At 47.9% G+C, this 23,058-nt stretch overlaps 1 protein-coding gene across 1 annotated transcript in view; it reads left to right on the top strand.

The window, feature by feature from the left end:
• Positions 1 to 22,769, top strand: part of LOC144151422 (homogentisate 1,2-dioxygenase-like) — a 31,081-nt gene extending 8,312 nt beyond the window's left edge. The window contains exons 4-15 of the mRNA XM_077682464.1: positions 2,372 to 2,480; positions 5,443 to 5,502; positions 7,385 to 7,476; positions 8,160 to 8,194; positions 8,299 to 8,378; positions 9,236 to 9,335; positions 11,068 to 11,189; positions 14,252 to 14,356; positions 15,522 to 15,648; positions 19,077 to 19,129; positions 20,462 to 20,590; positions 22,014 to 22,769. Of these exons, the coding sequence (XP_077538590.1) occupies positions 2,372 to 2,480; positions 5,443 to 5,502; positions 7,385 to 7,476; positions 8,160 to 8,194; positions 8,299 to 8,378; positions 9,236 to 9,335; positions 11,068 to 11,189; positions 14,252 to 14,356; positions 15,522 to 15,648; positions 19,077 to 19,129; positions 20,462 to 20,590; positions 22,014 to 22,151 (1,150 nt within the window). The 3' untranslated portion in view covers positions 22,152 to 22,769. The remainder of the gene's footprint in view (positions 1 to 2,371; positions 2,481 to 5,442; positions 5,503 to 7,384; positions 7,477 to 8,159; positions 8,195 to 8,298; positions 8,379 to 9,235; positions 9,336 to 11,067; positions 11,190 to 14,251; positions 14,357 to 15,521; positions 15,649 to 19,076; positions 19,130 to 20,461; positions 20,591 to 22,013) is intronic.
• The last annotated feature ends 289 nt before the right edge of the window (positions 22,770 to 23,058 follow it).

The raw sequence follows: 23,058 nt of genomic DNA, 5'->3' as shown, positions 1-23,058 counted from the left end.
GGAATGTTGAACCACCGCTGGTTTATGTCACACATGATTTTTAATTTTTGAACTTCCATACGCTTAGCTGCACAGCTATACTCGGTGACAACTTAAGAACGGCACCGATGATGATGATGATGATTGCTATTGGTTTCCCCTTTGAAGCGGGGTGATGACATGCCATCTTACCAAAAAAGACTAATATAACCATGTTTTACACTCTTGGTTTAATACTAGCGCTGCTTAGGGCAGGCACTAAAGCTTATTAGGCCCGAAATACTTTCTTTTCCCTGTTACAGGTGGTAACTGTCCTAGGCAATATTCCCCTTTCTGCTTTTCGTCCACCAGCATTCTAATCTTCTTTTCGTCCCCTCGACAGCCTTGAAGTTAACTTCCTCTCTGATACCCTTAAATCCTAGGGCTTCTGGAAGCCCAATATTCTCTTCATGTAGATTTGGATGGATACCCTCACATTCCAACACTATGTGCCGCATAGTTTCCGTTTCTTTTCCGCAGACCACGCATACCCCATCATTTTGTGAATACTTCCCCACAAAACTTAGTTCGCAGGCAACCGCTCTAGCCTCAAAAAGCAAAGCACTGCCCTGGGAATTATTTTCCTTTCTGATGTTCATTTTCTTAGCCCTGTACATCTGTAACGACGTTTTAGCTTCCATTTTTTCCCTCCATTTATTCGTTTCAATCTGCCTTGCCTCTTTTTTGGTTACCTTGGCTGTTTTGGATTCCCCAGTGTTCTTTCCGTATTTCATCGTTAGCCTTCTAGTCTTTCTTAACCACTGCGTGTCCACGCTTTTCAAGTATAGGTACCTAAAAACCTTAGCTGCCCACCTTCGTTGATTCATTGCCCTCAACCTCATCTCAAAGCATATTTTACTCTGAGCTTCTCTAACTTCAAACGACGCCCAGCCCATATCTCCCTGAACTGCTTCGTTAGTTGTTTTTCCATGCGCGCCTAAGGCCAAACGTCCTACCGTTCTCTGGTTTACTTCAAGGCCTGATAGAACGTCTGATTTTAAGCAGAGTACAGCATTCGCAAACGTGAAACCCGGAACCATTACTCCTTTCCACATTCCGACACAGCGGCAACCGGTTACCGGTTGCAGCGGTTGCCGGCACAGCGGCAACCGGAAGTTGCCGCTGTGCTTTATCACCGTAGCCGGATGTTTCTCCGCGCGGCGCAAGTAGGGCGTTACTGGGAATATTTTAAACATGGCGTGAGCTGTTCCCGTGATTTTTTTGGACTTAATATGCTTATAAACGACTCCAGTGACGACAAACAAACTGCGTGAGACAAGGCAGACGATATCACGCATTCATAGCAAACCCCTTTCAGAACGCGCGCGCACTGACGTTACGGGTCCGGCGCTTTGGCGGAGTGATACACTACATGAGGTGATGCCGTTCTTTCGTTGTAACCGAGTATAGTGCACGCCGCCTGCAGCTTTGCGGAATTCACCACAGGATGGCGAAATAAACTGCGTTTTTTTAGTTTAAACGTATATATGAGTACGTTACAAAATTTTGGTGTATCTATAATTATCGTACCCACCACCTGGAGCCCTACTATCAGCTACCATTCCTACAGCACCCCCTTGTTCCTCCTCCACTTGTAACCGCCACTAGCGTGTACGCATGCCGCGTACCATTTTAGTACACCCTTTAGGGGCGCAGAATGACTACTCCACACACACAACGCACGTGGCGTGTTATAATCGCAACAACTGCAGTCGCTTTCCAAGGCTAATGAACTTGGGCCAATATGTTTACAAAAACGCCAGTAGCGCCAGTATATCGCACTATCCAGCAGGAACCACCTTGCAGCATCAAATAGAGAAATCCGCAAAAGTCAGAATTTCGTACCAAGGCCCGACCGTGGTCCACAAATAAGTTTTCTGGGTTCGGCAAAGTCCCAAACGCTACCCGTTCGGGTCGGTCCGGTCCTTCAATTCTAGCTCCAGGTGAAAATATATGTTTTTTCTAGCTGCAATATTGAACTAAAAATTTCTTCTAGCTAGAAATATTCTAGCAAGAAATAGGCAGAATTTCTAGCTAGAAATTCATTTTCTAGTTCATTTCTAGCTGTATTGAGATTTACTTCCAGTTAGTATTTGTCAATCCAGTTAGAAGGAAAAAAAAAAACACCGCAAGAGGGAAATAATCGTCTCTAACTAGACAAATAATTTTTATAAGTGGAAGCTTTCGATTCCAGCTAAAATCTAATAATCTCGTCAGAAATGAAGCCGAAATCCTGATTTCTTGCTAGAAATGCTCGTTCCATTTTCACGGTGGGCGCAGTGTTCTAGCATTATAATGTATTGTCCGTGAGCGGTAAGGCACCAGCGTAATTACCGTACCTTCTTTTCCGTAGCTGGCTGTACCGGATAAGGCCATCTGTGCAGCACGCGCCATTTACCAAGTACGCCGGCGACAACAACCTGACCGCCGACTGGAACACCAACTACCCTAACCCTAATCAGGTAAGCGAACAAGGCGTTCGAATAAGCGCTCCATCACCCAAAACTGGCGGACTTTATTAGGGGCGAAGCACCTTAGGAGTTGGGGCTGTTGGCGTCTCCTGTCGTCGTCGTAGTAATCGTCGTTTCATGTAGTCACGGTACTAAAACAGCGGCGCACTCGTTCACGCCGCGCGCTAGAATGTAACACGTCCTAAAAAAAAAAAAAAAAAAAAACACCGGGACACTCGTTCACGCCTCGCGCTGGAGCGCTTCGTAACGCGTGCTAGAAATACACCGGGACACTCGTTTACGCCTCGCGCTAGAGAGCTTCGTGCTTCGAAGACAAGAGACTTTTACAGCAAAGCTGTATACCTCTATCACCAACGGTTTCATCTCCGTTGGCAAAACCGCCAATGCGCCAAGAATACACTTATACACTGAATGCTTCGCCCCTCCCCAATTTTCACGTTAGTTGACCGGCATTTTTTTTTTTTTTGGTGGCCAAACCGTCATGTTGTCGAACATGAAAACGCGCAACAAACGTAGAATGTGTTGCTCAATGAGCAACGCCGACTCGAGATGCCTATTGTATGGTGTTAAATAATGCTATGAAGTATTCCCAGGACAAACTTCAACGAACAGTACGCCCAATCGGCAGCGTTCGTTCTGGCCCAGAGGTAAATTCGTTTTGAAAAACCACCCTTTATCGCAAGTTGATATTAAAGCGAAGCTTTCTATGTCTCATTGATGGCATCTGTAGTCCAGCTCAAAGCTCATTGCAGGAAAGCCAACTTTCTCGGACAATGATGGTCATCGTGGGTGAAGTTAAAGAAAGAAAAAAAAAAAAACGACTCCTGTGCCCGGAATCGAACCTGGGCCCCTCACTTTATGAACCGACGTTTATCCGGTGCGCCATTCCGACCCAGTCGAAGCCTAAAGCGAAGCTTTCTATGCGTCACCGATGGTGTCTGTAGTGCACCTCAAAACCTACTGCAGCAAAGCCAACTTCCACCTGTAAAGCGTACTCTGCCCCAAATATACTCTGACACATGTGAAGCCTGCTTCAGGTTTTCGTATCAACAGAGGAATCCCTCACGAGACAGCTTCACGTTGAACCATCGCCGACGTTATACGGAGGGGTACGTCATTTTTTTGCGCGGCAGTCTGTTAACGAAGTAGACGAACTACTCAAAAAAGAGGGGAAAAAGGTAGAGTTGAACAGATGGAGGTAAAGAGGTCTAACCTTAGCGAGCTTGCATAAGAATTCCTTGCGCAGCCTTACATGTGCAAGAAATGTACAGTCAGGTAAATCTTTAACTAGCATGCGCGAGCAGCGACTTTTCATCCGCCAGCGCCTTATGACAGAAGCCAAGTTGCAAACAGGTCGAGATTAAGTGCATGCTTGGAAACCGCGCTCAGCTGGGTCCATAAGACCGAAAAATCGCCGCTCGCGCATGCTAGTTAAAGATTTGGCCGACTGTGCAACTGCACAGGGGGACGTGCACCTTTCCGAAAAAAATGCAATGCTTCTCCAGATATATAATTTCCTTCAAGAAACATGCAGGTAAGCTCTTCATTGAAGCTAATTAAACGAAGCTGCACGCTCTGGCGCATGATCTGAGGCAGAATGAGATAATGTATCGAGCATCAACTGGAACACCACACGATGAACAGTGTGACGATGAGGCAAGACAGCCGGAAAGCTACATTTGAGTTTCAGCCCAGTTAATCGAGACCTGAACCGTGAACAAGCCTGCCTTCCTTTCATTCCTTACTGCTCGCTATGTTGATAGTAAGAACCCCACATTGAGGTAAAATTATCAATAACGGTATGCTTCAGTGTTCGCCGCTGCTCTCGCATCACTTTTACCGAACGAGAAGATTTCATTGCTTCTAGGCCGGAATGATGGCGGCTTCACTTTCAAGGACTTTCAAGTGCGTTACTGCGCAATTCTGTGCGCAGTAATGCACTGAGAGATCACCCTAACACCATCGTAGAGGCGTTTGCCAGGAGCAACGAGTGCTGGTACATCCTGTCCGGGATAACTGCATGACCTACGCTTTTGCTGTAAGGACAGCTCGTTGAACTAGGCATCACTGCTGGGAAATGCATAAAATTTCAAGTACCCGGCCTATGTGGCACTCTGCCGTGGTAGACGAAGCCACATGGTTCCAAAAGAGAAGCACAGGAAACATTTGAGGCGGAAATTGCGAAGACCGCTATGCTAGCATTGTTAGAAGAGCTATTCGTAAGGACGCACATGTAATCTTCACATTCCGAGTACAAGTTCTCAGCCACCAGTAATATTCACGCACGGCACACTGCGTGTATTATGTGCAATTCTGAAGCTAAAATGGACTACCCAAGAGTTCACGAGCTCCGGTATTCATGCCCTGAACCCGCATCTTCAGCATCCTCTTCCATTAGGCCTCCCACGGACTGATGCAATCGTTCTTTGCCGTCTCTGGCTGGGGGTCGCCTTCACAAATGCTTACTCTTATTTGATCGGAATGGCAGCCAATGAGGCGTGTGAAGTCCGTGACGCCGCGGAGACCATACGCCATGTTCTATGCGAGTGTCCACGTGTTTTATTGGCAAGAAGGCCACACCCCAACCTCACGGAAGCTGGATTCTCGGTGGCCGTTCTCTGAGCAGAAAATCCTCGGCCACTGGCATTTTTCCTAATTTACGCACAAGGCGACAAAAGCGCTCTTGTGCTTCCTAAAAACAACGGACTTGCACATAAGACTGCAGCACAAGCGACTACTCTGTATGAAGTCATTGAACTCTATCGTTTATAATGTCGTAACGCTGGGCATACCTCTTTACGCTCTGTCCTTACTTTCCCCTTCTTTTACTGTTTTCATCTTTTTTCCAATCGTTCCCCCTTCCCACGTGTAGGATAGCAAACTGGACCACAGCCTGGTTGACATTCCTTTATTCTTTCCTTGTGAAGCTAAACATTTCCACTTTTCATTCCAGCTCCGATGGAAGCCTTTCGAAATTCCGGACCAGTCCAAGGGGTCCATCGACTTTGTGGACGTAAGTTAATGGCGACAGCTTTGCCCTTTCTGAACGCGGGCTAGCATTGGCGCTTATTAGACACCTAAACATACTGACTCATGCAGATTCTCAGTGAAAGCTTCAACAGATCGATGATACAGAAAAGGAAACACAATCGAACCACAGCACTAACATGAAACAGGCATCGCGGTAAGGGGCAATTGAATTAGCGTATACGAATTTTCCTGCGATCCTGTAAAACAAAATTGACCTTGCTCTATAGGCCTCTCCTGTAGCAGATATTTTGTGGTCGGAAAATAAATCACGCAAGGACAATACATGTTGCGCAACAGCGCCCACGTTCATGATGACAAGCCTGTGTCTCTGGTAATCTGATGCAAATTAACCTCACAAATATTTATAGTCGTTGGAAAAGGAATCAAAGCAGTTTTATTGAACAGGGGGAGTAAAATTAGTTAACTGCTGCCCTTTGATTTATTATGGAGCACCGTTTGAAAATATTTATATCATGGTCCTATATTATTACGCTTGTTTGCCTGTGCTTGGTACGAATAAAGGGCGAGACACATGTGCGGAGAGCGATGCGTTTGAGCACGCGTTTTCCCCCTCTCCGAAGTCAGTTTTGTAGCTTTCGTGCGTGTTCCTCACAGCTGCCGCACCGGTTTCCTGACGAAAAACGCGTGCGTTGAACAAGGTTTCCGTATGGACGCGGAAACGTCTTTTTTCCCTTTTTAAATAAACCATTGGTCGGTGCTCACAAGTTCTTCCTAACTTTTCGTCTCTGTCCGTGCTAAAAAAAAAAAAAAAAAAACACTGGACTTAACGGAAGGGGTTCCGCTCTCCCAAATACCCGCTATATACAATAGAGTGGCTGAATACGCTCCAGGAGCAACTTTTTGCAGAACCCCTTTCGTTGGGGTCCGTTTTCGCAGAACGGAGAGAGAAGGAAACAAAGTCGAAAAGGAGAGCGAGATAAGAGAACTGGACCTGGTGCAGTACACGGCAGTGTACCACACGCCGCTACGGCGCGTGCGCGGAAGACTCGAAACTGTCTTCGCGCAGGCACAGTGGGACCGACCATGCGTCGAGCCCCGTACAAATAACCGGTTTTGCGCTACTCAAATCTCTTGCAGATAGTGTATACAATATGTTTACGTGGTTGTAATGCTGACTTTTGTTTGCGGTCGTTAGCAGCTCTACTTCAAAGATAGAGCAACTTTTAGTACTCACTCACCAACGCGTTGTCGATCACACCATTCTGCCATGACATTACACGCCCGGCACAAACGGAGTGCTCGTCATTCGACAGGACAGCCCACCCCGGTGTAGTGGCATGGCAGCCGTTGCAGAACCAATAAAATACGGGTTCAAAACAAAGCGAACAATTGCCCCTTTCCCTCAAATTCGCCGAGAAAGCTCTCCTGTATACCGCCGGCATATGAGTCACGCTACGTAATATGCGCCGGAAACCGTGCCTTACGACCACGCGTGCGTCAGAACACGCACATTAACGCGCTGCTTGATGGTTGGAAAGGTGCGGCTTAGCTGAAAGGCAACGCGGACACACCCCAAGCGCATACAGTGCGCTGAATGCCACTTCGTACGTTGCCTCATCGACACCAAGATGGCTTTTTTTTTTTTTTTTTTTTTTTTCACGCTGGCTTGGCGACGCGGAAATTCGTCGCAGCGCTTTCTCGTTGCCACATGAGTACCGAGTTTGTTTAGCCGCCATTCTGTGGCATTCAGTTAAGGGACCCAAAAACTTTTCTTCACCTGGACGCACAAAACCCAATGATCTGTTTGTGTTCCGCGTGGCCTCGGAGCAACAGAGAAGGCCAACTTTTTAGATAACAAAAGTGTGTCTTAAATCCATCTTCCCTGTCTTTGTGTACTCGACCAGGGCCTCAACACCGTGTGCGGTGCGGGCGATGCCAGGACCCGCCATGGCGTGGCCGTCCATGTCTACTGCTGCAACATATCCATGAAGGACAAGTAAGACCCAAGACTACGCTGGCGGCATGCGTGTACATCGTCATTTGCCCAAGAAAACGGAGTGATTTAAAGTTAGCTGCGTCTCAATACTAGAACTGTGGTGAAGGCGGTCGCAGTTTCTTTGGCGTATAAGTGGCTGTACTGGTACTTCTGAGCCCGTGTGCGAGAATTTGATTCCCGGCCGCCGCATTGGCGTGGTGTTGAGCAAACACAAGGATTTTGACTTGCAAACTTGAGTTCTAGTCAAAGTCTGTCGAATAAGCAGGTTAAATTGTTAGTTGTGTTGCCGCCACACGAACGGGAGCCGGTCTTACAAAGGTCAATGTGATGCACGCGCATTTTCCGGACAAATTGAAATAAATTTCTGAAGAATGAACAAAAAAATGACTCTTGGAGCGACATGCAGATGGCTTTTCAATATTTATCTTGTTGTAGTCACTGCATCTAGAGCATCAGGTAAAAGAGCTGATGTGCCCATATAACTACAAGCAGCCCCTTAATAACGGGCGAAATTAGAACGTGCATACTAGTGCAGATTATTGCTCTAAAGATTGTGTCCCGAAACAGATCATTCGTCGCGGATGAATGCATGTTCTCAAGAACGAGGGAACGAGTAATTGACACACTTTTACATTTTACGAAGAACTTTCTTCTATTCATTTCACTGTTTTTCTCGCTTTCAGGGCGATGTACAATTCTGACGGGGACTTCCTGATAGGCAAGTCAAACCTACCTCCCGTTATTGCGAGTTCGATGTAGCAGGCAGAGCGTACTAGAGACGCGGCGCCACTTTTCTTATCGCTGTGCCCATGGGCCTCGCAGTTCCCCAGCAAGGCAGCCTATCCATTATCACAGAATTCGGCCGCATGCACGTGGACCCCAACGAGATATGCGTCATTCAGGTAAGCGGTCACAAACTCTGCGACCAATCCGTGTACTCCGTGAACCTTGCTGGTGCGGAAATTTTGTACCGCACGCCTTGCGAAGAAGTCTTTCAAGAACTTGTATTATTTCTATATTGCATATATGTTAACTTCCTATTGAAGTTTCCTGTACTGCGGATCTTTACGCGAATAGCGGCAATAGAGTGTTACAGCAGAGCGCAGAACCGGTCCCGGTACGGTACCGGTACACATGCGCACAACTAGTTTTGCCGCCTCTGCGCACGCGCGGCTGCACCAGTCGCCCACCGGGTACCATACCGGGACCGATTCTGCGCTCTGCTGTAACCCTCTAATGACTGCAGCGGGAGTAGCAGCTTTTTTTCGCGGCCGTTGAGAATAAAATTGAAGTTTAAGTTAACATAACCGCAATAAAATTTAGGTTTACCACAGGTTCCCATAACTGCTGGCGTTATCGCATAGCTCTTTGCCATCCTTGTGCCGGTGCAGTTTTTGAGGGAAGCGCATCTCTTTATTCTTTTGGCATAAGAGCTTGTAGTTGGCTGAAGTAGCGCATATATGAAGCCAACAACGACCCATAATCAGCATTTGTTGCGCTAACTAGTCACGACTTGTTAAAATTGCAAGCGGATGAAGGGTGTAATGACTCTATACGTGCACCCATATAATACAAGTGTGAAGCCTCGTGTACTAAAGCTATCTGCGGTCTCTTTTATTCAACGAAACTTAACCTTAAGCTGTCAGCACATGAATGTAGTGAAAGATTTTCAGCTGTTTTATGTTATCACCTAGCATTTATTTTACGGCACTCCCATTGATGCGTATTCACGCGACGCTGCTGACCCTGCGCCACACAGCAAGGGATGCGATTCCAAGTGCACGTGTCGGGGCCCAGCCGTGGCTACATCCTGGAGGTCTTCGACAATCACTTCGTCCTGCCGAACCTCGGCCCTATCGGTAAGACACGCGGCGGTGAGGTCTCTGTGTCCCTTTAAACTCTGAGTGACCAGCCTGACCCTACAAACGTTGTTTTGCTGATTACCTGCGCCTTTCGAGAGAATGTTTTACTGGGCAGATTCCTAAAAAACTGACGCAGCGTGTTCGGAGAGAAAGTCGCGTTGGCTGTGTAATAAATGGAAGAGGTCTGTGTGATCTGAGGGACCTTTTGGCATGAGTCTCTCCTCCGTTTACCTGTTGGTGAAATGCTGTATTATTCCGACTCTCTCATCCTCCTCTTCTGCTCGCACTCACCACTTTTGGGTCTACCCTGAGTAAGCGAAGAGAGCACGTGTGAGCAGCTACACCCGTTAATGACGTGATTAGATTTTGGGTCTTTGGATTTTGCGCCTAGTTGTTTCGCTGTGAGCCAGCACGAAATTAGTTCTTAGCTCAAGCAAACACCTGCCGTGGTGGCCCAGGACTATACGGTGCTCTGCTGGTACACACGATGGCCGCAGAGTTCGATTCCCTGCCGCAGCGGTAATGGTATTTGGTGCCTTGTAATACTTATAAACAAACGAAACTTATAAAAACGAAACTTATAAAAAGAGGGAAACCAAACTAGTAAGACGCAAATGTAAGGAATGGAAATAATTATAACCAACGGACGTAGTGAGAAGTAGGCGAAAGAACACAGAGACCCATGTGTAGAAATGAAATAAGAATGTGTGCGTGGGGGGGGAGGGGGGGGGGGGCATAGCGAAATGTACTCGGATTATGAAGGGTAGGGGCAGTAGTACCCCTATGGGAGAGGCATTTGTCCTCTAGTGGCATAAGTTATCTGATGAAGATAATGGCATCAAAGTCGTGTGGAGACAGTTACACCCTCACATACCTGACTATTCAGGAGGCAGTTATGGATTCATATTTTCCGAGATAGGAACGCGGCACTTCTTTTCGTTACCGCTTTCGCAGATTTTTGCCATGTCGCAAGTTTCTTGAGTTCAATCAGCGGCCAAGCAGCATTCTTTATCTTCGTTTGCCACGGTTTTGTTCAACTCGAGAGCATTAGTCACGCAGACGTTTCAAAAGCGTCGAGAGAGGGAGCGCGAGAGGGAGATATAGATACACAGAGAGGGAGAGAGAGACAAAGAGAGAGAGAATGAGTGAGGAGAGAGAGAGAGAGAGGGGGTGGAGGGAGGGAGAGTATTTAAAAAAAAGGGAAGGGGTGTGGTCAGTTTGACAATTTCAGGGGTTCGCGAGTCCACTCTGATACCAAGACCCGGATCTCCAGAGCTTGTGGGAGCTCCGGCGCCGAGCTGGGCAGCGCAGCCACCCGCTGCTCGAATGAAGAGCTGGGAAGGGATTAGGGTAGTCCTGGCAGGAGTAGACTAGATGGTTCGTTGTGAGGGTGATATTGCAAGTGCAATATAATATTGGAAGAGGGAAGATAAAATACGTGAGAGGGTAGTGTGGCTTTAGAGTGTGCCTGCTTGATACCAGCGTCACACGTGAGCTTCGCAGTTGGTGGGAGAGGGATGGGGAGGGGGATACGTTCCTCTTGCGTGAAGATTGTGCGCCAGGGGTAGCATTGTAAGACAGGTCGCTAGGGGTGAGCACGGAGGTGTGGGACCCTTAGACATCAAGGAAAATAATTTTTGCCCTACGTCCGTGTATCTAACATTCAAACGAAAGAGTAGTCCCCTTGGCGCTGTTCACGCAAGCGCGCATCAACAATTATTCTCTCCAGGGGCCAACGGGCTGGCCAATCCGCGCGACTTCAAGACCCCCACGGCCTGGTTCGAAGACCGCGACGTGAACGGATTCCTGATCGTCAGCAAGTACCAGGGCTTCCTTTTCCAGGCAGCACAGGCGAGTGACCGCGAACATTTTCGATCCAATTCTATTCTATTTTACCTTGTTTATAATTTATTATTTCTAAAGCAAAGATCTATAAGGCTAGACGAAATGAAAATTCAGCGGTCCCGCGTACGCAGAAAACTCATTCGGCGCAACCCTGTAAGAATGCGCGAAAAGAAAAAGGTTGGAGTTACAAGTTGGAGGGAAGGGGGGAGAGGGTGGCTGGGTTAATAGATGGCGTAGTTACATTGTCGCACCTATCGACACTGCTAAGTAAAAACAGCGCATCGGAGGCAGCCAAAAAGCACCCGGGCCATCTCCACTAACGCGAAATCTGGGGAGGGGCCAATCATGCAGTGTGCGCCGATGTTTCCCACAGCAAAATCACTGCTAATGGGCAAGCTTACATCGCAGAAAAGAGCGTTTCTGGAGCCAACGCGCGCCGTTGCCTCTCTCTTGCCACACGGCACGCGCTGATTGGGCGCGGGAGAGGCACCGGTGAGAGGAGCAATAGCGCGCTTGCTGAGTCAGTGGCACCCTCTCTTGCGCTGAAACAGAATTAAGCAATTAAATGAGGGACAGACAGGCCGTAAGTTGTCTTCGTGTCACACGCCACAGCATGCTAAGAAGTATGCTTTACAGGAGAAAACCTAGCGTTTGAAACCAATTTCGAGGCACAATTTAAAAAAATTTCTGTTATCAATGCTATTAAATTCTGATTATTCCTGTATTTTAAATTAGTTTAAATTATGTTTCTTTTGAACCGGTTTTATTCATTATGCACTTGTTTTTTTTTTTACCATCGTTTGACAACTTAATTTATCGTGACGACAGGAGGCGGCGACGACAGGTGACGCAGACAGCTCGAGCCCCTAAGGTTCTTCGCCCCTAAAAAGGTTCTCTCTCCCAGCAAAGAACAGTGAGTGTTATTGCGTGAAGCACGCCTCAAGAGAAAACAGCGGACAGGAACGGCGGCGCTTGGGCGGAGACACACGTTACAGCTTCGCTGGTGAACCATCTGTACGGAGTGCACGAACGCATTCTTTGCCGCATTATTTCTCCAGTTCCTTTTACGCCGCACTGTATTCACCCCATCTGCAGTAGCAAGCCGTTAGAGGGGCTAACGTCTTCAGTATTATTTAAAGCTTTCTCTCTCTTCCTATTTTTTTGCCTTCAGTGGCTACTTAATACGCTTTCATTTTCGAGAAGACGTGAACATCTAGTGAGTAATTTCAAAGAAGGGATAGCCCATGAACCGCGAAATTGCCGGTGTACGCTCCTTGGCCACGCTTTCACGCTCAAAATGCGGAACAGCTCCAGGTTTTATCGCGAGAGGCGACATTTCTCTCATTCAAATCTTCCGAAACGTGTCCGAGGTACGTAGGTACGTAAAGCCATACAATAAATATTGCAAATAAGTCATTCAATAAAAAAATTGGAGGTGTCTGCAACACGACGCTCTCTCTCGGACGCTAATAATCTGATGCGAAAACGGCCAATGTTAGAGGCAAACGCTACACCAGTATCGAAGGAGTGCAATAAATTTTCAGACTTTCGTTGCTGGAACGATTTAAGGGCCATTTTTGAGTGCGCGCTACGAAATATGTCTGAATCGTTATATCCCAAGCAGCACCACGGGCGGAGCACAGCGCGACACATGCAACGAATACGCCAGACGGGCACAGCTCTATGGTTATTTGGCCTTCCGGAATCAAGAGTGTAAATACTAGATGATCATAACATCACACAAGATAACACTACGCAGCTGTTTAAGCCACGCGGCGGGTGCCGCCAACGAGACGGCATCTTATCTCACGGCACAACAGGCGCCTGCGTTTGCGCACACTGGCGTGTGGTACTTGAGCAACGCGCACAATGTAGTCATTAGCTTTCAAGGGCAGGTGTGTGTCGGTAATAGCACGCCCGTGTATCACGCTCCTATACTCGGTTTAAGAACGGCACCGAAATTTGCCGCTGTGCCTTATCACCGTAGCCGGATGTTTCTCCGCGCGGCGCAAGTAGGCCGTTACTGGGAATATTTTTAACACGGCGCGAGCTGTTCCCGTGATTTTTTAGACTTAATATGCTTATAAACGACTCCAGTGACGACAAACAAACTGCGCGAGACAAGGCAGACGATATCACGCATTCATAGCAAACCCCTTTCAAAACGCCCGCGCACTGACGTCACGGGTCCGGCGCTTTGGCGGAGTGATGCACTACATGAGGTGGTGCCGTTCTTGAGTTGTAACCGATTGTAGTTGCGCTCGAAGAAACCCGCGCCAGCAGTGTCCACAAACGGCGTTGATAGAGGGCGATTCGAGGGCACTGGCTCCCTCAATGTATACCGTGGCAGCTGTGTGAACATCAGCCGAAAATTTACCCACGGCAGCTTAGCTTCCTTCCTACTAAGCACATGGTTTGTGTCAAAACTGCCCTTGAGTAAAGGTATACATGTAAAGATACAATTATCAAACTGCGCTTTATCCATGTTCAAATTATTTGGCGGGGGAACACCAGCCAGGTCGAAAAAACAGGGCGGACAAAGATATGTGCCTTACACGTCTTAGCCTGCCACTAGAGCGGAAGCGGAAGCCCCTGTCCTATACGCGGAACTACGACGCGAATTCCGACATCCTCTTTAATCTTTCTTTTGCAAAAGTTTTATACGTGCTTGTTTTTTACGAGTATACATGACTTACTCTGACGTCAGCGTAGTTTCCATGGTTGTGACCCACAAGCACGGCGAAGGGCTGCATACTTATCTGATGCTCTTACCTTTGGGAGCGATGAAGAACCTGGAAGTGGGCCACCAGAATGGGTTGTGATGACGTAATATGCCAGCCATGTATACATGGCTGGGTACAAGCTTGTAGCCATATCCATGTTGGTCGCCGACAATGTTCCCGTACTACATATATGACTATATTGAAAGCCTAAACCGGGTGCTATACGTAAGTAAAGTTGAGTTCCACCAATCATGAGGGTTTTAATTAATATGGTCGACACTAAGGTGCTTACATGTCGTCTGCATTCACTGTCGTGTGTAATGCGTCTTTTCCCCCATTGTGCAGAACCATTCGCCCTTCGACGTGGTGGCGTGGCACGGAAACTATGTGCCGTACAAGTACGACCTGGCTAAGTTCAACACCATGAACACGGTCTCCTTCGACCACGCCGTGAGTCGCACCTTTTCTCCGGCTCTTCTGTTTCTACAAAATATTAGCACTACTGCTACAAGATTAACTACAGTAGTACCGCCTGTATACCCCTGCTGCGACGTCTACTGCTGCTATTACTACTACAAGCATCACACCTCCAGCGCGATATATATTACGCTGGATAGGACAAAATCTAAAGTAGTTTGGTTTATTTGCAATCGACATTTCGGAGATGGCAGGTGAAAATAGAGACACTAAGACAAGGATGAAAGGTAGGACATTATGGTGGAGCGCTTTCTGGCATGTGCAGATGGTTGAAACGACAGCAAGCACCAACGGACCACAAGTACCATACAAATGGCTTACCGCCGCGTTGCCCAAAGTAAAAAATTGGGCCCATCTCCCCGCGAGGGAGAGTCGAGTAAATGCGTCGCATAGGGGGTTGGTGTATTGCGTTAACGTTTAGTGTTTGTTGAGTTGGTGGTAGTGAATGCGTTGTATCAGCAGCTTCTTGACGTAGTTTGAATGAGTCAAGGATATAAGGCGCGTTCGTGGCCTCCCAATCTGTGTCGGCTTTGTGGCGCAGTGGGTAGAGCACCATGTACATTGCGTTCCGCCCGCAGGGTCGAGGGATCGAAACCAGGCGCCGGGTAGTATTTTTTTTTATATAGTGTAGGGGGAGGGGTGCGGACTACGACTACGGACGTCAACCCGGGTGACATCGTGAGTTACTGAAATGCTCTGCATTTAAAAAAAATTCGACGGCCATCTTCACTAACGTGAAACCTGGGGAGGGGCGAAGCATGCAGTGTATAAAGGTATTCTTGGCGCCTTGGCGTTTTTGCCAACGGAGGTGAAACCGTTGGGGGTGTACAGGTACACAGCTTTGCTGTAAAAGTCTGGTGTCTTTGAAGCACGAGGCGCTCCAGCGCTAGGCGTAAACGAGTGTCCCGGCGTTTTAGTACCGTGACTTCGTGAGACGACGATTACGACGACGCTAGGAAACGCCAACAGCCCCAGCCACTGAGGGGCTTCGCCCCTAATAGCACAGCATCGACACGTCGTGGCTCAAACAACACGTAGCGTGGCAGTGCGTTGTTTCACCCACATGCGTGCCGAAATTGTGGCAGGTGTATTCTACAAATGCACTTCGATTCAGAAACGTTTCCGTGCTGCGACGCAGGACCCATCCATCTTTACCGTGCTGACGTGCCCTTCAAGCAAGCCGGGAACCGCCATTGCCGACTTCGTCATCTTTCCTCCGCGCTGGTCGGTGGCAGAGAACACCTTCAGGCCTCCCTACTACCACCGTAAGGACCCAACCACAGACGTTCATTACTGTCCCCCATCTCGGGGAGACGCCAACACGGGAATGAACACCGTCATACGAGCCCCTCCCTACGAGGCGGACCGCCAAAATCTTTCGGTAAAAAATAAAAATCACGAAGCCGTACATTTATGGAATCAGTTACAACCCCTGCTTGCGCGGTTCGTGTAACGAGATAACTTTTGCGCATACATCCGTGTTCACGAATTTATATTGTGCCTACATCGGTGTTGCCGCAGATTCCAAAATAATGCATTGCTCTTATGCCATGTCGCGGAAGAAGAAATAGAGTTGGCCTCTGGCTTGCCAGGAGCGTATTAATACCATCGGCGCCTGTAAAGACCAGGTAGTGCACATTTGGGAGAAGCTAACCGCCCAGCACAGCCCGGACGCGGACAGGTGGTGAGGTCGATCTCCGCCATTTTGTTGGTTTACAAGACAAAAAAAAAAACGATGTATAATCAACAGTTGGGCTAATTGGTTCTTGTGCATGGCTAAATAGCGCTAAAGACGAGGACGGGGAGCTTCGTAGCGTGTCTCCTCATCTTTCGTCCTCGCATTTAGCGCCATTTAGCCATGTAGAAACCGAGGTAGCCGATAGTTTGCGTTATGCTCTGTTGGCGGGGTAACCGCAGTTTAAGGTGACATGAACCAGCGCGTAGCCGGTGATGTTTGTAAGTGCGGCTGATGTTGAAGAAAAATTTTTTTCCCAGTAGTGAGTTCCGTGGCGGTGCGTGAAACTCGAGCACGTTTATTTTTTAAAGACGACTATCGGTGTTGGGGTACTTTAGTCCGGAAATGTTGGTGTCGGTCGGGCTTTTATTTTACTTTAGAGCCCTTTATTCTGTCTGTCTGTCTGTCTGTATGTCTGTCTGTCTGTCTGTCTGTCTGTCTGTCTGTCTGTCTGTCTGTCTGTCTGTCCGTCCGTCTGTCTGTCTGTCTGTCTTTCTGTCGCTCGATTCAGTCACCCGGCGAAAAGGTATAAAGGTACTGAAACCACACATTTCTATAGGCAAAACTTTCAAAACCACTAAATCTGCTACCATAGTTCATACTTGTCAACAGCGGCTTAGTAGATACAAAACAATCGGCATATTTGAGGCAGAACATTAGACACAACTGGAACTCGCAGGGTTCTTTTAATTGAAAACAAATGTGTGGTTGGTATTTGTGATGGAAAATAAAAAAAAATCTCATTAATAATTATCATCTGACCTAAAAATACAACAACGGCTCGCGCCCAAGTCTACAACTCATGGCGGCATGCCAAGTCCAACAGTAACAAAATGTTCTCATAGTAAGAGCACGAGCAGTGAAACGCGGGAGAATTGAATTGATTTGAGCAAATTTCCACCGAGTGCATCTTGGGAGGAGCGAGACGGAAAGTTGAAGAGCGTGACGGGTTGGGGGGGGGGGGGAAGAGGAGAGATATTTTCGTGGAAGTCAGCCGATACGGGGCCAATTTTTAGTAGCGGAGCTCTTTAGGCTTGAGCTTGGACCGGTGGCGTTAGCAAAAAAATACCAAGAGGGCTGCGCCGCCTGTAACGGGTGCACCACTGCAGTAAGGGTATAATAACAGTGAAGCCAGCTTTCGCGCCTGCTCGAATGTGAGCACAAGGGGCATATGCGTATGCGCACCCCTTACTATAGTATCTTAATGGTGATAGTCTTTCTTTCGCTAATAAAACGCAAAAAATAGGCGCACCTTGCATTAGTGGCGCAAGCTTGGATGAGACACAGCGGAGCTAGGGGTCGACCCACGTTCTCCCCTCTGAAATCCGCTGTCAGTATCGGGGAGCGACCTGGGAGGCCTTGTAAAATCCAGCTAAACTTTGCCTCACGATTGAGAACTTGGTCTAGCCTAGCAAGAACGTCGCAAAACCGAACAAAACTTAGCGCAAAGCCAAGCAAAACCAGCAAAACATTGCAAAACCGGAAGAAGCTAGGCCGAACCCCAGCTCTGCTGTTTCTCCAGCCTCCCACCACTAGTGCAAGCGGAGCCAATTTCTTTTTTCGTTAGATGGTCACGTGGACAATTATGCAGGGGCAAGTAGCCGAGAAAAGGTACGCGCAGAAGCCAGCGCACAACGGCCAATATAAAAAAAAGATCAAAAACAGGTCTTCTGGCCGCTTGTAAAGACTGCACCTCCGCATATGGGCTTGGCAAGGAAGCGTCAGTATACGACTTCAAAGCCACCTGCTGCTCCAAGAAAGCATCTGTTCGATATACAACGGGCCGGTGATCGAACTCGGCGGCCCGCGAACCGCGATAGTGGCGATGAAGCGCATAGCCCCTAGAAGCAACGTAGCTGCTATTGACGCTTGTCGTGTACAACAAAGCAAAGGGAAACTCGCTGCATACGCGGTGTGTTAAAGGGGGACCCCGCAACACTTTCACCAACGTCTTTCAAAATCCTAAATGCTTAACGTGGTCAACCAACACATCCAGTACTTAGATTATGGGGTCGCAAAGTACCTCAGCCAGAAATTACTGCTCTATGCCCATCAGATGACTTAGAAACTTGCTCAAAAGATTTTTCTCTATTTGTCGGTCTTGGCGTTCTTTGACCGCTGACATGACGTTGTTACAGCGGTTTAGCGGCTATTGGCCGACTTTCCGTCGGTTGCAGCAACGAACGCATTCGATAGCCGCTTTATAAAGAAAGCCGGAAAAGCAAAGAAGATCCACAAGGCGTATCTGCAGCGACGAGCAAATCACGCAGTGCCGCTCCGTCCTAGCGATAACTATAGCTTTTGCAGTGCTCCCAGACGCGAAGGAAAGAGTTAAGAACGTTTATGGGAAGCGTTGCAGAGTCCCTGTAATGACACACCGCTGGCCATACAAGTGTTTTAGAAGGCAAATAAGTCGGATAAATTCATGAATTCTGCGCTTTTCAAAAGTTTCCGCCCTCGTTATGGGAAGACCAAAGATATAAGCTGCGTGCCCCCATGGTATTTCTCGTCTAGACAATCTGAAATCAGATACGCCTTAGCATCCAATAAAATAAAGATCAATTGTTTGTTGACTTCATCGAGGACCGCTGAAATCTCACGCCGGTAGGTTACATGGGAACATGAAGAAAACGGGAGAAACGATACAAAATGCCTGAAAGCTAACCGACAAGCAGTTCAACATTTTGAAACTGTTATGCGCCGTTTCTTATTGCGTTTGGAAAGCCACCGACAAAAGTACGCAGTTGTACGAAACGCCCAGGCCATTTCAAAGTTATTTTGACTTGAAAGAGCCACATCTGTGGCTTAGACTCATATCAGTGGGAAGCAATGACTGAACATCTGATATATCCTCGGCTATAGAGCTGAAAACGTCGCTTTCAGAAAGTTTATGCAGTTAATTGCCTGGCCCGTAGTTGCTTTCAAAATTGCTTACTGTCCGCTATCTCTGCCTTTCAGGAAACTGCATGAGTGAGTTCATGGGTCTCATCACCGGAAAGTACGAAGCCAAGGTAAGCGCGTTTAAACCACTCTTCTGCACTTCTAAACCACTCTTTCCTGCGTCTTGTAACACGTACGAGATGGTCAGATGCGGAAATTTGTAGCTTAAACGATACTTCTGTAGCTGTTGTCGAATATTCAAAACTAGTGGTGGTTGGGACGAAAGTGTAACCGACCCGGCGGCGGCAAAGGGCACCTGATAAGGAAAGTAGCTATTAGTGCATCGTTGTAGCCGCCAACTCGAGGTCGCCGAGACTGTCGTCACAAGCCGGCCCAGTTCCTCAAAGTTTCAGTCCAAGGACACGGGTTCGGCTCCCGGCCCCGGCGGCCGCTTATCTGGTGGAGACGAAAAGCGAAAACGCGCGTGCGTTCGAGATTTGGGAGCACGTTAAAAATCCCCAGGCGGTCAAAATTAATCCGGAGCCCTCCACTACGGTGCCCCTCATCGCCTGCGGGGTGTCGGCGCGTTGAACCATACAATTAATAAATCAAATCAATCAAATCAAATCAATCAATCAATCACGATCAATCAATCAATCAATCAATCCTCATATTTGCAACTGCCAATGCTAAGTAATCACCCAGTGAGGATCCATAAGCGCCGCTAAGTTATCAATGGGCCCCTTAAGACGTGCAGAAGTAATGAGGCGGGTAGCCTAAACGACAAAGACTACCTACTACACCAAAGCTCCATCGCGGAGAGAGAGAGACGGAGAGAGAACAAGCTCCACTATCCAAAAGACCTAGGTTTAGGTCCTATAGTTGTGGCCTTCTGTCCTCCGGGTCTGTGCAGAGTTTAAGTACGTTTGTCCTAAACGGAAAGGGCGAAGACGGACGGCTGGCCGCCTCAACAGAACCAAAGACCCCGACCACGTAGATTCTCTTACCAGCTTTTATTAAAGTTTCTCTCGCTTTCTCTCTCGATACAGTGCATATGTTCACACAGAGCTCCTGGGAAGCCTGAATTTTATGGTGGCTGGGCAGACAGCCATAACTCCCACGATATGATCGAGGCGACGAATGCCGAAAGGAAGTGTAGGGTGCATTCCTGAGAATGCACTCCTAAGCAAAAAGAACCGGTGGGACCAGAGGGTTGTTCAGGGCGCCGATGGGTGGGGTTAAGAATGTGATCGAAGGAGAGTAAACATGTCTGAGCCTGTCAACTGAACCCCGAAGCCTCACCAGTCAAACGGGGCCTGGGGTGGGCGTGCAGGTTGCGTAAAATGTGCCGGGTGTGGACACGACGGGCAGTGCGGCGCCAAGTGCTGCAGGAGTTTGCAGTTCGAACAAACGCTGGTAATAAATCCGCTGCACGTTTTCCAAATCGGTCTTTTGCTTCTCAGGAGACGGGTTTCCAGGCCGGAGGTGCGAGCCTGCACAGCATGATGACTCCTCACGGGCCGGACGTGGACTGCTTCGAGCAGGCCTCCAAGGCAAAGTTGGCGCCTCAACGCATCGGGGACGGATGCATGGTAGGTCCTTCATACGCGAATTCTTTGCCCCGAAACCGCTCATTCGTACAAGCTATGTACAAGGCGAGTGCGTTCTCACCTTTATAGATAATGTACTCGGCTAGTACAAATTTCTGCTACTACCATTTCGGCGATTGTTGCACCAAAACACGGCGCTAGGGCAATCTTGAACATCTGAAAGGATGCTGAGATTAGCGCTGAAATGAGAGGAGAACTCAACCGAGTTCGGTACAGTTCCAGGAGTACAAAGGCCATCGGCTAAACTCCCAATTGTTCTTTAATGCGGCATGTCCTCAGTTCAACTCTCCGTTGAAAATGTCTGTGTAGCTCAGGTACGGCGGAACGCTTGCTGATTTCATCGCCTGGTGAAGCTATTCAATGACCTTATTAGTCAAAAATTCACTGATTGAGATTGCTGAGCATTCAGAACAAATTGATCGAAATTAATCGAAATTCTGCTTCATTACGTTTTTTATCACGCGTTTACTAACCCTTTGTCGTCATTCATGCAACACTCTCGGCACTGCCTGCCCGCCCTGCATAAGACTGCAAAAATAGCTGACATTGTAGAAGACTGAAAATATTCTCTGTTACTCCGGTATTAGCAACGCAGAACCACAGCATCACCTCCTGTATTTTTTTAGCGTCAAACGCATCAGCCCCGAGCGGCCAACCAAGCAATTTCCTTCTACTCCTGCCACTCTCCCCCAATTGCTATCCTTCCCAGTGCTTTATTCACGTGACCGGTTAATCTTGGAGGAGGAGGAGGATAAACATCTTTATTGTGCAGTAAATGTGTGTGGCGTCTTCAGGAGGTGGAGCGACGCGTGGTGGAAAGGGACAACGTAAGCAAACCGTGCTCCGCCGCGGCGCTGAGTTTTCTATCGCTGGCCAGAGCGCAGCTACTTCGGCGGTCTCGAACATGGGTTGCCTTGGCAACCAGGCACAAGCCTCTCTCGAATTTAGGTGCGGTCAAATGATTCCAGTTGAGCTCGGGGCCCCATCTTACGACATGTGGGCGAACCATGCGTCCTACTCATTCTGATTGTGAAACGGGCGGTGCGTTTGGAATTTAAAAAAAAATACAGGTAGCGATGGTTACAAGATAGCAGAGCACTGGTCTTCTTAAGGCACACGGTAGTCGACCGACTCAACCTCGCACGTGCAGAAGGGCCGAAACAGGTTGTGCGCATGCGTAGCTTCATAGAACGAGCACTGAAAGCTACAACGGCAGTGGTTTGGCGATATACAAGAAATTTTTACTGACATGAAATAGCCATTACACAAGCAAATTTTGAATTCAAATAAGCGACTTCGCTGCTTGGTTTTGGACCGTTAGGCGGCGTCCTAAGTAACTGCAGTGGCTTTGAGTGTCCGTACGAGCAGCCGCGAATACAAAGCGCGGCGTGATATGCGTGTGCAGGCGTTCATGTTCGAGAGTTCGCTGAGCATGGCCGTGACGACGTGGGCAGAGCACGCCTGCTGCAAACTGGACAAGGAGTACTACACCTGCTGGCAGGGGCTGCGCAAGAACTTCAACCCGAGCTGGAAGAAACCCTAACTGAAGCAACCGGGGTGCGATCCCTTTCCACGAAGGGAATCCGCGTACTCCCATCGTCAATATTGTGGCACATTGGCTACATTCTGAACGGTGGAAACTGTGGAAGAGTTTCCCCTTTCGGCTTCCCATTTCGGACAATAGCTTTTTTTTGTTACTGGAAAGGAAACGGTCTCGAGCGGAGCGAACAAGTTTTGAAGAGAACGATTATGTTTGCTCAAGCCAGACAAGCAACTTACCAGTGTTTTGAGTAAATTTTTCTGTGCATGTATTTAGATTTGAGTAATACTCACAATTTTGTACGGCGGTTCGCGTTGATGTTGTTCTAACAGGCCATGCATTTACAAAAGCCCATTGTGAACAAGTTTGTTTGAGATACTTCACTTTCGTGCCTGTTTCTTCTGCAGTCCTTCTAATTTTGCGTCTTCAGCACTTCAAGAGACATTTTCGATTTTTAGCGGCCCTGACAGGTATCTGAAACCAAATGTTTTTGCCTTTTTGAATACACAAGGCATGCGTAACAATTTTTCTCTGCTAAGTGCCATTTCTTCTGAGAACAAGTGTCTTCTGTTTGCGCAAAGCATTAAACGACTGATTTTTTTGGGGAACATCAATGCTATGTGGAAGAAAATAAACATTTTGTATCATTCGCTTTCTCGTCATTCCTGTCTTCTTGCCGAATTACCAAATGTATCCTGATTGCCCGGCAACAGTATGCAGTAGCGTGCACACAGCGTGCTTTCCATCACACACGTTACATTACGGAGAAATGCAGATTTGCCTCGCTCCGCCACGCACTGCACATCATATCAACTTTTGTGGCCGACAGTACAAAACAGGTTTGGATGCTCCCACATTTGCTTTGAGAAGCACATTTACAGATTGAGGCTGAATGCGCCAAAGTAGTGTT

The sequence above is a fragment of the Haemaphysalis longicornis genome, unplaced genomic scaffold (assembly GCF_048455015.1).
Source record: "Haemaphysalis longicornis isolate Haplotype H1 unplaced genomic scaffold, Haemaphysalis longicornis Haplotype H1 scaffold_9, whole genome shotgun sequence".
NCBI classification, from domain to species: Eukaryota; Metazoa; Arthropoda; class Arachnida; order Ixodida; family Ixodidae; genus Haemaphysalis; species Haemaphysalis longicornis.
Note: the sequence above shows the minus strand (reverse complement) of the source record. Positions and strands in the feature narration are given on the sequence as shown.